This window comes from Neopsephotus bourkii, unplaced genomic scaffold (genome assembly GCF_033783945.1).
Source record: "Neopsephotus bourkii isolate Nb327-2 ecotype Australia unplaced genomic scaffold, CSIRO-AGI_Nbou_v1 NB_1346, whole genome shotgun sequence".
Taxonomy (NCBI): Eukaryota; Metazoa; Chordata; class Aves; order Psittaciformes; family Psittacidae; genus Neopsephotus; species Neopsephotus bourkii.
In genome coordinates, this window is record NW_026901826.1 from 2,490,292 (window position 1) to 2,502,374 (window position 12,083).

The window sequence follows — 12,083 nt, forward strand, 5'->3', positions numbered from 1 at the left end:
TTAAGTGGTAAGAGAAAAAACTGTTGCACAGCCAGAAAATGTTCTTGTTCACAAAAACCCTGCTTGCTTTTTTGTTCAAAATGCTTTCACTATTCAAGTAAACCTTACACACTCCTTAACCTGTTGCAGGCAGGGAATGTTCTACCCCATTGCAATCCCTAATAACAAAGTGCATTTTGTTGCAAAATAACTTGCCACCATAGTTGACAGTATCTTAAAAAAAAGACTAGACAGTATTAACTTACTTTTTTCCTTCCTTATCTAAAATATACTGCATTAAGTTAAAGAGGAAAAGACAACACAATGCATGTTAATTACTTCTAATAATTGCTAATTCCCTGCCATGAAGAAATTGTTTTGAGCTGTGAAAGAATATGAACTCCAACTATACATGACCTCAATGTTTACAATTATATATAACTATAGATGAATGACAGAGTTTGGGGCAGGAGGAACATTTAACCTTACAACACGGAATTGTTTCTGTCTCTGGTTTTCAAACAAGATGGCTCTACACTGGTTGTCAATAAATGGATACAAAGTCCAGTCATGAATTGAAAACAGAAGGGCGGAGGGAAGGAAGGACAACACTGAAAAAGACAACTTACTATACAATGCCAACACGATTGCTACTTCACTAGTAAGAAACAATCTCAGTAAGTTTTCATAATACTACACACACATGCCTAACCAAACAATAAACTAAAACCAGTAATAAACTTGTTTCAGTTTATTACTCAAGATCCCCTGTTAGGCTTTTCAAATGCTAGCGGCTTTGTACCATATTTTTGGAAAACATGCAAAACATGCACAGTGCCAATTTCAGGTACATTTCAGCCTTCTGTACACATGGTAAATATTCCTGCTGAATTATCTATGTAGCAACTTCTGAGAAACTGCATTAAAACCCCTTTTAAAGTATAACTTCAGTTTTTTTCAAACTTTTCCATCAGAGGCATAGAATTACAGAGATTCTCTGCCTATAAACACACCCAGTAGTAGCCCATCCTGGTTTGTTCACTGTACATTGCCTTAGAAACTTCTGTACTCCCAGAAAATGACTGTTCCCAGGAAGTCCAAGGACCCTAATACAAAAAAAATCATTCATAAAACTTTGAAATGTGCTACCTAGTTTGCATATTATCCTCTTCCCTCCACCCCAATTTATGTATTTTCCACCAGGAAACTTGGTCAGAAAGATGCATGTCCAAAGATGTCTGTTCCCCTACATCGATATGAATGCAGGGTTCAACTTCATTTTTTCTTTCATAATTTGTTAGAAAAGTTGTTTTTTTTAGATACTTTGGTCTTCTGGTCACCAAGTGGGAGACAGTATCTACACATTTATATTTGAACATTTATACGTATAACAACGTTCAACTCACTGAATTGGTAAAGGAAATTATTTTTTTCTTATGTTTGGAAAGAAAAGGAGACAAAAAACATGCATGACTGGATTTATTTTAATCTAGTGGAGAGGCAGAGCTACCATGAGATAGACCTTTTGTCTCAGCTCATTAAAATATCTCTGCCAAAGCTTTAGAAGTTTAGGATCAAATTCAATTGCACCACATAGTGTTCATTTACCAGCTACAGTAGAAATATATCTTTGTAAAAACCAAACATGATGCACTGCTTTCTTAGACTGTCTGAATATTGGCACACACCTAAATGCTTATGCCTCCACATAAATCTGCTAATACAAACTTCTATTTAATTTACTAAACCAATAACAGAGCTAAAAATGGAACAAAGGATACTTGTTAACTTCTCACTACAGTAAAACCCAAGGAAACTAGCTAATTTCAGAAAATGTTTTTGAGAGTCACACTTGTCCAGAATTAAAAAATGCAGCTCTGCTGCTCCTAGGGACTTTATAAAAATTGGATTATCGTATATTAGACAGTATTTATGCTGTAACAAATCTTCAGCAAAAAAAAAAAAAAAAAAAAAGTTTAATCTTTATTCTTTGGCTTTGTCCAAAACCACTAATGCCAAGTTTCACTCTAAAAATTCTGTAGCTATGTAGTTACCCTGAGGGATGCAGGGGAATCATTGCACAAACTTGTGAAATCTGTGCAGAGGACTTTGTACAGTTCTGAGGAAGTCATAATGGCTTTTATTATGGAACTCAGTGACATGTTCTAATGATTTTGTTATTTTTTTATCATGGTTGTGTTTAAATTTAGTCAAGAGTTTAGCTAGGAGTTTAGCTGGAGGAACATACTGACCATACTGTGCAAGAATAAAGATCCAGGTTTAGTAGTCACTATAGCCATAGTTTCTAACTGTCAGGTACTTGACTAAGCTACCTCAACTCACAAACAGAACAGGATCTTTAAAGAAAGGTGGTCTTGCACAAACAGGGAAAGTATAGTCCATTGAATCTAAATTAAATAATGTATTTTATTATATTTCCTGGATGTGATGAAGTCAGAAAAAGCAGACAGCTATGTACATTCTCACCCTTTGTCAGGTCTTTCAAGAAGCAACAATCACCCAGCTAAATATATTTAAAAAATGAAAACGGGAAAAGGTTTACTATATTTCCACCAACTTCAAACAGCTTTAGTGACAGCACTACCCCAGAAGATATTGGTGACAAATGTCAGTGACAAGAATGCCACCTACTGAGTGGAGCTTTGTGCTTCATGAAACAGGCTTTCATCAGAGCTCTGTAGCTCAAGAGCACAGTCTAACCCTACCTCATTTCATGACCACATAACAAGATGGCTAGTCTCTGGATGGCACATCTTACTTAATGAGGATATATAACCATCTTTAATATTAAAAGTCTTGTTAATAATTTTTTTTTTTAAAATTGCATTGGTCTAATTTTTCCAGATAAGGGCATAAATGTTGGCCTAGAAATGAAATGCCAGTGAAAAACAGATTACAGAGTCAGGCTGTCAAATGTGGTCATTAATGTAACACTCATTCCCTACTATGTAGCAGCCACCGGGCTAAGTGAGACATGCAACATTTTTGAAATAGTGCTACAAGGATTCATTTTGTAACACAGCTTTTTTGGAAATAGTTGCCTTATCAGGCTTGCAAGATAGAAATGTTTCATACTTAAGAACGCAGAAAAATATTTTAAACTGTATGAAGAGGTAGTAAGCTCTTCACGGGCTAGATCTGTTGTCACTGATCTCTTACAGTGAAGTATAATACTGACTCTTCTTAATTAATGAGGATACAGCTAGAAGTGATCCATAAAGAAAATTTTAAAATGAGCAAATGGTAACAAAAGCTTTTGGCTTACTACAAAATGGGAACAACCTAAGCAGGAGTAGTAAAAAATATTCATAAGAATTACAAATCATTCATTTTTGAACAAAATAAAACTATGGCAAAAGTGTTAATTCAATTCTTATGTTAATTCAAAGTTATGCTGTACCTAAGAAGTCAGTCTATTAGTAAAACATGGCCTTTCTATTTGTCACTTATAAACCCACAGCTATAAAAATGTATCTGAGTTGTAGACTTCTCTAAGGATACAGAAAAACTGGAATCCTGAAGAGCAAACGAAACGCTGAAAGCTCCAGAAAGCATTAACTAATGAGGAAGGCTTAAAAGAATGAAATGCATTTGAAAAAAAAACATGGAAAAATATAGAGGAAGAACAAAGATATCCTAGAAGAGCAAAGACCTGGAAAATTTTAGGTAGAATGTCTGGACAGACATTTTAAACATATACAATTCTGCCTCAAATAATTCATCTATGTCTTGAACATCTTTCTGGCCTTACCAGCATGTAAGCATACATCAAAAGAAAATCTAGGAACCTTTCAATCCTGCAGTATCACTGTGAGCAGTCATTCATCTTACAGAACCCAGGGTGAAATGGTTCAGATGTGCTTAGTAGGTGGAGCTAGTTGTCTTAGGAAATAAAAAATGAAAAAAAATCAGGGCTTCACAGCACTGGGACTATATGCTTCCTTCTAGGTAGCCCTAATATCTGACTGCATCAGTATTTACAAGTGGCGTTTCCATTTTACAAATGTTTTATAAAAACAAGTATCTGCTCTTTAGCTTCTGCTAAGAAAATTCTAGTTCAAAGCATAAAATAGGAAATAAGGCTACATTATTTTCTCATATATTTTGTTACAACACACTGAACCTTATTCCTCAAGGTATGTCTCCCTGCACTACCTAAGCTGGTAGCATGATTACCCTGATCATGTAGACAAACATTCTAGGCTGAGTGTCGGCAAGCTCATTTATTTATCTCTGCTTGACTCTTCTGGGTGGGTACAAAATTGTAAGGCCATGCACCCACAAAGCAATCAGAATGTCTGAGCTCTGGAAATTCAGTTCTACAACTTGTTGCATGATGAGTGGGGAACACACATATAAAACCTGACTGAAGCATTAAAGAGTGGCTTAGAGACCTTGTGACCCTGAGAATCACAATCCTTCTATCTCTTTTCCATCTGAAGCTGTAATTGTTGCAGCCTTTGAAGAGGTTGAGCTGAACAAGACTGAAAGGGACCACTGGAAGGGTCAGTGCATTCAGTTCCACCCTTATTGCCAGCAACCAAGTGACAGATGTCTCGCTCAGGAAGGTTGACAGAATTGTGTATTACACATGGCACTACAAAGTTTTTCTTGTAATCTGTAACAATCAAACTGTAGTAAAATGAAAACAATATAGCTGTAAAATCACATGCAGACAAGAAAGAAAACCAACAGCATGACCAAACTTTTGGGCTCCTGCAACATTGGAAAGTTAGATAAATAAAGATGCAAATGAAGGAAATGCAATTCCTTCTGCCCTAATCTTTCTGGTAGTTTAAGGCTGAGGGACCACTAAGCACTTCAGTATTTCAATTACAATGGCACTGCTAATCACCTTAACACTTTGCCTGTGTGCAGCCAATGTTTTACTAGAAGACAAAAAATTATGTCAAAAAAAGTTAATTCACAAACCATAGAGAGAAAATTATTCTCACTGACTTGAATGGAAACAAAAAAAGGCCCTGAAGCATGGCATTAAGGCATAATTTCGCAGCTTCAGAAACCGATTGTTCTGTTGTACCATCCCATCAATAAATACAGCAATTGACATCTAAAAATATCTTAAGAGTTCTTCTTATCTCCTGTGTGCTTGGTTGGCTTTTCCAGAATTTCACTCCTCATTGCTGTTTAAAAGCCTTTTTTATAGTGCCTCATCTAAATTTATGGATGACCAACACCTATCTTCTTCACTTTATTCTCTTGAAGCATAACACATCATCTTTCTTGCCTTTGTAACTAACCCATGTGGCGAATAGCAAAATCCAGAAAGCAGATGGCTCTCCTTCCCCCCTAGCTGCTTGGCTGTAAGAAGACCCATATGATTGGTTAAAGAGGATAAACTCCCTTTTGACTCAAAAGATTACTCAGATCAGCAGGTGTATTGCATTATTTAATTGCCTTAATATACATGCTCATTTTCCCTTTTGCAACCATGAAAACATATACTAAAACAATAATAGGGTGAAAAGCTCTTGTTTGGTGACATCCAGCACTGGGAGGGGTTTCATTTTCTGAGGGCTTATAGGCTCAACTATAGCAACTGTTGTGAATCTCAGCTGACAGTTTAATTAAATTACATTTAAGTCTAATTCACTACAAGTAATTTGTTACTAATAGTGGGTTTAGCAGTTGTGCATGTACATCATTGCAAAAGCTTTTAAATTACTGGATTTACTCAAGTCTTTAGATTCTTTTTTAATAGTCAAATCAAAATGGATTATAATCTGTTTATCCTCTTTGCCAAGGTGCCTGCAGAACAAGAAAAATAAAGTCAGTCATTTCTGTGTGAAACACATAGTGCATGACATTCCTGTAAATGGTACAAAAATATGTAAGTGAATCCATGTTTCGAGCACAATATAAAGGTGTGAAACAGGAAACTGCAATTTCTGAGTCAAGCGCATTACCTAAGAAAACACTTAAGCATATTCTGAAGCTTTTACTTTCCAGGAAAAAAAAATTAGGTAAGTTTTAGTAATGTGGCAAACATTTTAGCTCCAAGGTAAACAAATCCCAAACAAACATACAAAGGTTAAAAAAGGTTATGAGAACTGTATATGCGAAACATTGTGTTGTGTACTTAATAACCCCATGGATACATGCCTGAGTGTTTACACCTTATCTCACATCAAGAACAAAGTGATCGTAATGCATTATTACAAAGCCATAGAAAAAAGACTCGTTTGGAGTAGGAAGGGTCAGCTATAGGCAGCTAATTTACGTTTGTTCAAAACCCTGGACATCTACATACGTATGTATCATGCACCACCATCAAATATAAAAGTTGGCAAACATTTGCTTATCTGCTTCTGTATATGCCTAGATAGAAAGCTAAATTAATTAAAAAAAAAAGTACAAGAAGTTAACTGTGTTCTTCAGACTTTGAAGGATTCAAGTCTACTTGCACCTCAGTAACCAAAGTTCACCCTTCCCAGTAAGCACACATCAGGTCCTTAGGCATATAATTAACTATCCATTTCCATAGTTACTGTGCCTCCACCACAGTATGCCTCCTACAACTCAAAGTTATTAAAATAAAGTCTTCATCACTTGAAACAGGCTTAAAATAAGTAAAAGGCAAACAAAAAAAATCAACTGTGTAATTCCCAATCTCAACCAAACCTAAATACTACTGTTGAAATGTTTGAGACAAATATTTAAGACAGCTCAAATAAAATTTAAATCAGCATTCTGACTTACTATGCATCTAGGAAACTATGCTCCATCATGAATTAAAAGTTCTCCTTGGATGTTCATCGAGTTTCATTATGTTAGTAAAAAGACATAGTCACCCTGAATAAACCTAAACGGTTTGTCTATTTTGAGAAGATTTCCTTGTGTTTGAATGCAGCTTTGAAGAATCAAGTAAGCTAACATTACACTGATCATCACTGATGAGCCGAAGTAAAGCAAAGCAAATTGAGGTCATCAGTCTGTCAGGTAGCTTGACAGTCTTGAAATGCACACACTAAGATTCTATAGTACAAACCACTTAACCCTAAAATGTTCATCTCACAGATTACACTTCAATTTTATGAGCTTTTTTTCATAAAGGTTGCCTTTAGGATTTATTTCCACTTTAAATAATCACAAGGTTTGCATAAGCCTTATGTTTTTTGAGATGAACTCGACACTAAATATAGTCTCTCTCTTTTGAGGAGAATGGAAGAACCAGAGTTGTGATCAAAATATGCTTTTCTCTAATTAGAACAATAAATCACGATATGACTGCAGTTTGTTGGGGTTTATTTTTTATTTTTAACAAGTACAGGCGTTTGTATGCCAGCAAATACAACTAAAGACAGGGTTTCTTTTTCTTTTGACTATCTGCTAATTAGAAAGTGGATGAATTCAAGTATTACTGCCATACAACCTCATTACTCACCACCTTGAAAATTTTGCTTTTACAGCATAAACATTCTTTCTTAAAATAGGAGAATACCTACCATTATAAGTACTGATATTACTATAACAATTTTTTTATTCCTTTTAACAGAGTAACACTTTTTTGGACACATTGTACGTAGAACTTTCTATTGATTCTAGCTATGTTCTCAGCTAAGTGAACCACTAAGGAGACAAACACATTTGGTGTCTGAAACAAAGCTGGAATATTGACTTGGTGCATAGTGTTTATTGCAGAAACAAAATGGCTGTGGGCATTCTTAACACTTATATAAGGTTACAAAAAAAAAACAAACATAAAAATATCTGGAAGCACAGGACCCATTTTCCTAAATCTATGCAAGACCTAACAGGTGTGCATCAGGACTATAGATGACATTTTTAAAAGACATTTAAGGCAGTGTGCACAGCCTTTTTCCTAGCCTACACAGGCAGGACCTAAGCAGCATTATCAAATGTAATCATTAAAAAATAAGTTAAAGACAAACAAATCAACCAGAAAAGCAACCCAAAACTCAAATAATTTAGTTCGAAAGTCAAGTTTTATTATTAAAAAGGTACAAGTAAAGGCCAATGGTATTTGTTTTCCTATTTCCAAAACAGAAAGAGGTATAAGGACTTTGTGCCTATGATATTTCTCACAACTGTAGGGCAAGGGCTCTTTTAAGGGATAGATTTTGGAGGCAGGTAAGATGCATAAGGAGAATAACTTAAAATTCAAATGTGATTGTATGACACCTACAGTTAGGGTTTTAAAAACCACCTCTAACTTGCTAAAAAGGTGAAGTATTGAAAATTCAAATGAGGGAACTGTCAGGAAAAAAAAAGAGGCCTACCTACAGACAAGAGAGACAGGACTTGCAACACACGAAGCTGCAACTAACCATTGCCTTCCTACGGAACTGTGAAGCAGTACAAAACTTCAAGTCAGTATGTCACCTTGTAAGCTTGACACAGCTCTTTCCATAGCTGCTTCTGCAACTAGTATTTCAGCAATCTTGATGCCCAACGGTGAGTTACCTGCATAAAAAAAAAAAAAAAAAAAAGTGAAAGTTGATGAGCGAAGTTCTACCTCTTCCAGTTACAACCGCGCAGACAGAACTGGACCATGTGTCTGTGCAGGAAGATTTTGCTTTGTCTCAAGAGCACTGGGTTGATTTTTGAGCTTCAGATCTTCGTAAATGCTTAACCACCACCACCCCTCCCCCCCAAAAAAACCAAACCAAACCAAAACAAAAAACAACAAACAAACCACCATGCAAAACAACCCAGAATTAATTATTTCTGCACCCAGCAGCCCTTTTAAGAGATGGGTTTACTCTTTCCTCACAGTTGCCGGCTTATAGCTCCAGTTACCAGGGATAATACTATCCTTGAAAGTTTCCACACAGGCACACGAAAGCTTTGAGAAGGAACACTGTCTGAAAACGTCAAAACTTGAGCAACGCCCCAGTATGTCCCGTAAGCAGCAGCAAACGAAAACTGAAATGAGAAGTCCCCTTCCAGGAGAGACTCCATGCAGAGAAATAGGCTTTGTTTTTAGAAAAGAACCACAACACAAGCAACCAGAGGGCCTTCCCCCCCACACACTACCAGCGCCACTCCCGGCACACACACCCGCCCCACGACAGCCCGGCTCCCCTCTGCTCCCGCCGCCCCGGCGAAACGCGCTTGCGCCGCCAATTGCCACACAGGACCGCGGCTGCTCTGGCCCAGCCATGTCCGCTTCTTCTTCCTCCTCCTCCTCCGCAGCCGCGCTGCGGCCAGTCACTCACCTGATCTTTGACATGGACGGCCTTCTCCTGGGTGTGTAGCTTTTGCCCCTCTTCCCCCCCCCCCCCCCCCGCCTGGCCAGTGGCTGCGCGGTCACACTGCGCAGCCGGGCCTGACCCGGCCCGTTCGCTTCGGCTGTGAGGGGCTGCAGCGGGCAGCCCCCTTCTCTCCCTGCCGTGACGCGCCGCCCCTCCACCGAGGCGCCTCCAGAGGCCAGACCGGGCTGTCCGCCCGCTCCTTGACGATCTCAGCGCTGCGGACGAGCAGCCAGGGCATCCACTGTAGTGTTGCTTAAACGCGTTTTACTTCCTCGTCCTGCTGCTCCGTCCAGACGTGGGCAAACTTCTGAATTAAAATGTCCAGGGCTGAGATTGAAAAGGGAACTTACACTGAGTCCCCGGTGGAGGACTGAGTGAGGTTAGGGTGGCTGTGAGTAGAGAGGTGAGGAGCACATTGGGGTTAAAAGCCGTGGGGAGTGGGTCTAGGGAACGAATGGGTTTCCAGTTTGCCGTGACACGGAGAGTTCGCTTACCCGGGGGTGGCTTCTGCTGGTTGGGGTTGTCCAGGAGAGCATTTTTAAGTGTTTAGAGGTGCAGTCTGCAATTGAAAAGCTTAGAAACTGCTGTGATACTCTGAAATCTATTTCGTCCTGTGCTACAGATGCATTGCACCTTGAGGTTTGAAGTTAATATGGCTAGAGCAGCTTTTAAGTCTGTTCTTAGCTATTTTCTGAATCAGGGCGTTCTGCTGTGTGTCTCCTGTAGAATAACGGAGTATTTTTATATGTGCCTTGCTTTTTTAAATAGTCCATGTGGAGTATTACACAGGAGCCAGTTTTGGATGTGGGTGAATTCTTCAAAAGTGTGAGCTTGAGTTGCCTGCCTTCTTTCTGCGAAACCCAAGTTACTGCAGTTTCTGGACAGACTTTTGTGAAGTCTAAGGAATTATTCTGCAGAGGAAGTGCGCTTTTCCCTTCTTCAGGCCTATAAGAGGTGAAGGCTATTCAGTTATCATGGTTTAAAACAAAAATGGTTTTACTTCTGTTGCTGTCAGATAGTTTCAGTAACTTTAGAGCCTTTGCCTTCAGTTTGTTTCATTTGCACTCATTACATCATGTGAAACAGTGATTAAGTTATTATTGTCAGTTTCACCACTGAGGTCTCAAATAGCCTGAGGTTATGTTTGCTGGGATTTTTTTTGTTTGTTTGAGTTTTTTATTAGCAATTTCATTTTTATTTAGAAGTTTCAGGGAAGTTTTCTTTTTTACTTACATATGACTGTTTTTAAGCGTAATTTGAAAATCTGTTTCATAGGGAATACTCACCTGAACAGGATAGTCTAGGTAAGCAGTATGAATGTGTAGGCATTGATGTGGATGCATAAGATTTCTATATCAGTTTTAAGTGAATCTGTTATGTGCAGGTATTGGCAGTATAGGTGCTCTAGCTTTGGACAATAGTAGCTAAAGGAATTTTTCTCAGATGCTATCCTGTCGATGTTTAGAAATTGTCTTGCTGTAACATTCCAAACGAGCAAAACAGTTTTAAGTTTTGAGTCATATTTAGTTCTCCAAACTCCTGGGGTTCATACAGTGAAGAAACATTAAAAGTACTGTAGATTATTAACTGTACCTCTTACTGGGAAAGTAATTAAAAGGGATCCATAACTCTTGGACCTGTGTTTATCAAGATTGAGACACTAGAGGTATAAACCTACTCCTTCCTGTTATTAAATTTATCTGTTGTAAAGTAAAGCTCCAGAGAAATACTTTGTCACTTTTTGTATTCAAAATAAAATAGCAGATATAAATTTAGGCATGTTGTGTGCTTATATATATAAAATATACTTACATGAAGTGTTTGTGCACCCTAGTATAATTTATTTTTCTCCCTATGTGTGAGGCAAGGCATCATTTGCCTGATAAGTGTTGTGTTGTGTTATGCTACAGTGTGGTTTTGATTTCTTCTATTTTAAAAAGTTGCATGGAAAGAGTATATTGCCTTTCAGTAATCTTTCAGCTGTGATGAAAGCTATACTTATGTATAAAATTAATCTGAAAATACTCTTAAGTGTCTTACAGTACAGAGGCATAAAAGGGACACCACCTTAATGATTTCTGTAACATACACTTCCTTTCAGTGGACTTACTGTATGTTTCAGCCTCTAAATACTTTGAGTTTTGTCACAACTTTAACAATTTTCTTATAAACTGTTTGTTTCATGACAAATGGTGGCCCTTAGGAGGCAGAAAAGCAGTTGGGAGACTGGTTGGACTTCTGCAGAATTCATAAATGTTTCAAGAAATTTGGAATAATTCTGGGGAAGGACTGAAATAAGGCACACACAGGCCAGACACTTTCTGTCCAACCTGTCTGTTACAAATCTTCTCAATGAGACAAATGGTTATATTGATGTAAAGCTATGTGAGAAATAATATCCTATTAATTTTTGCACTGAAATTCTTCATGTGTCAAATAGCGTTAATCGAAGATGGTAAAATGATTTTTTTTTGTTTTGAGAAATACATATTTCTCAAAGCTATAGAAATCTGCTTAAATAGCTTGTTTTGAAAGAGCACAAAGTTGTTAGTATTGCGTATTTAAAACTACACTTAAGTACCTCTGTAGGTTGTTGCATTTTTCAGAATCTGAAGCTTTAGGTTTTGCAGTAATTTTCAGAGCAAAGTAGTGTGTGAAAAAGAATGTGACTGTTTTTGGAAATTGTCATCTAAGCCTTGCTGATTTTGTAGAATAAATATGAACTGATCTATAAGCAATAAAAAATGAAGCATTAAATTGATCTAGTGTAATGTGCCATGAGCTTGCTTCCTATAGCTGACATACTTCTGATTAAGAAAAGTGCGATCTCTTCTGATAGGAAGATTT

General features: G+C 37.5%; 2 protein-coding genes and 1 long non-coding RNA gene across 7 annotated transcripts in view; 1 reads left to right on the forward strand and 2 right to left on the reverse strand.

Annotated features, from left to right (window-relative positions):
- The window catches only part of STS (steroid sulfatase), a 102,716-nt gene extending 93,016 nt beyond the window's left edge, over nt 1–9,700 (reverse strand). Inside the window, exons 1-2 of one of the 5 annotated variants that reach the window (XM_061366508.1) lie at nt 9,201–9,696; nt 8,365–8,445 (exon numbers count right to left, since the gene is read on the reverse strand). Coding sequence is in view for 2 of the 5 variants with exons in the window: in XM_061366510.1 (XP_061222494.1) it covers nt 9,201–9,214 (14 nt within the window). In the remaining 3 variants the exon portion in view is untranslated. Of the gene's footprint in view, nt 1–8,364; nt 8,446–9,040; nt 9,161–9,200 lie in introns of those variants that run through there. The other 4 variants (XM_061366509.1, XR_009727390.1, XM_061366510.1 and 1 more) reach the window with 4 other exon arrangements.
- Nucleotides 1,221–7,240, reverse strand: LOC133219286 (uncharacterized). Its single transcript, XR_009727391.1, has 2 exons — nt 6,721–7,240; nt 1,221–5,769 (listed from the first exon to the last, which is right to left on the reverse strand). It is a non-coding gene; the product is annotated as an uncharacterized LOC133219286 (long non-coding RNA).
- The window catches only part of PUDP (pseudouridine 5'-phosphatase), a 70,095-nt gene continuing 67,109 nt past the window's right edge, over nt 9,098–12,083 (forward strand). The window contains exon 1 of the mRNA XM_061366512.1: nt 9,098–9,231. Coding sequence (XP_061222496.1) covers nt 9,144–9,231 — 88 coding nt within the window. The 5' untranslated portion in view covers nt 9,098–9,143. The remainder of the gene's footprint in view (nt 9,232–12,083) is intronic.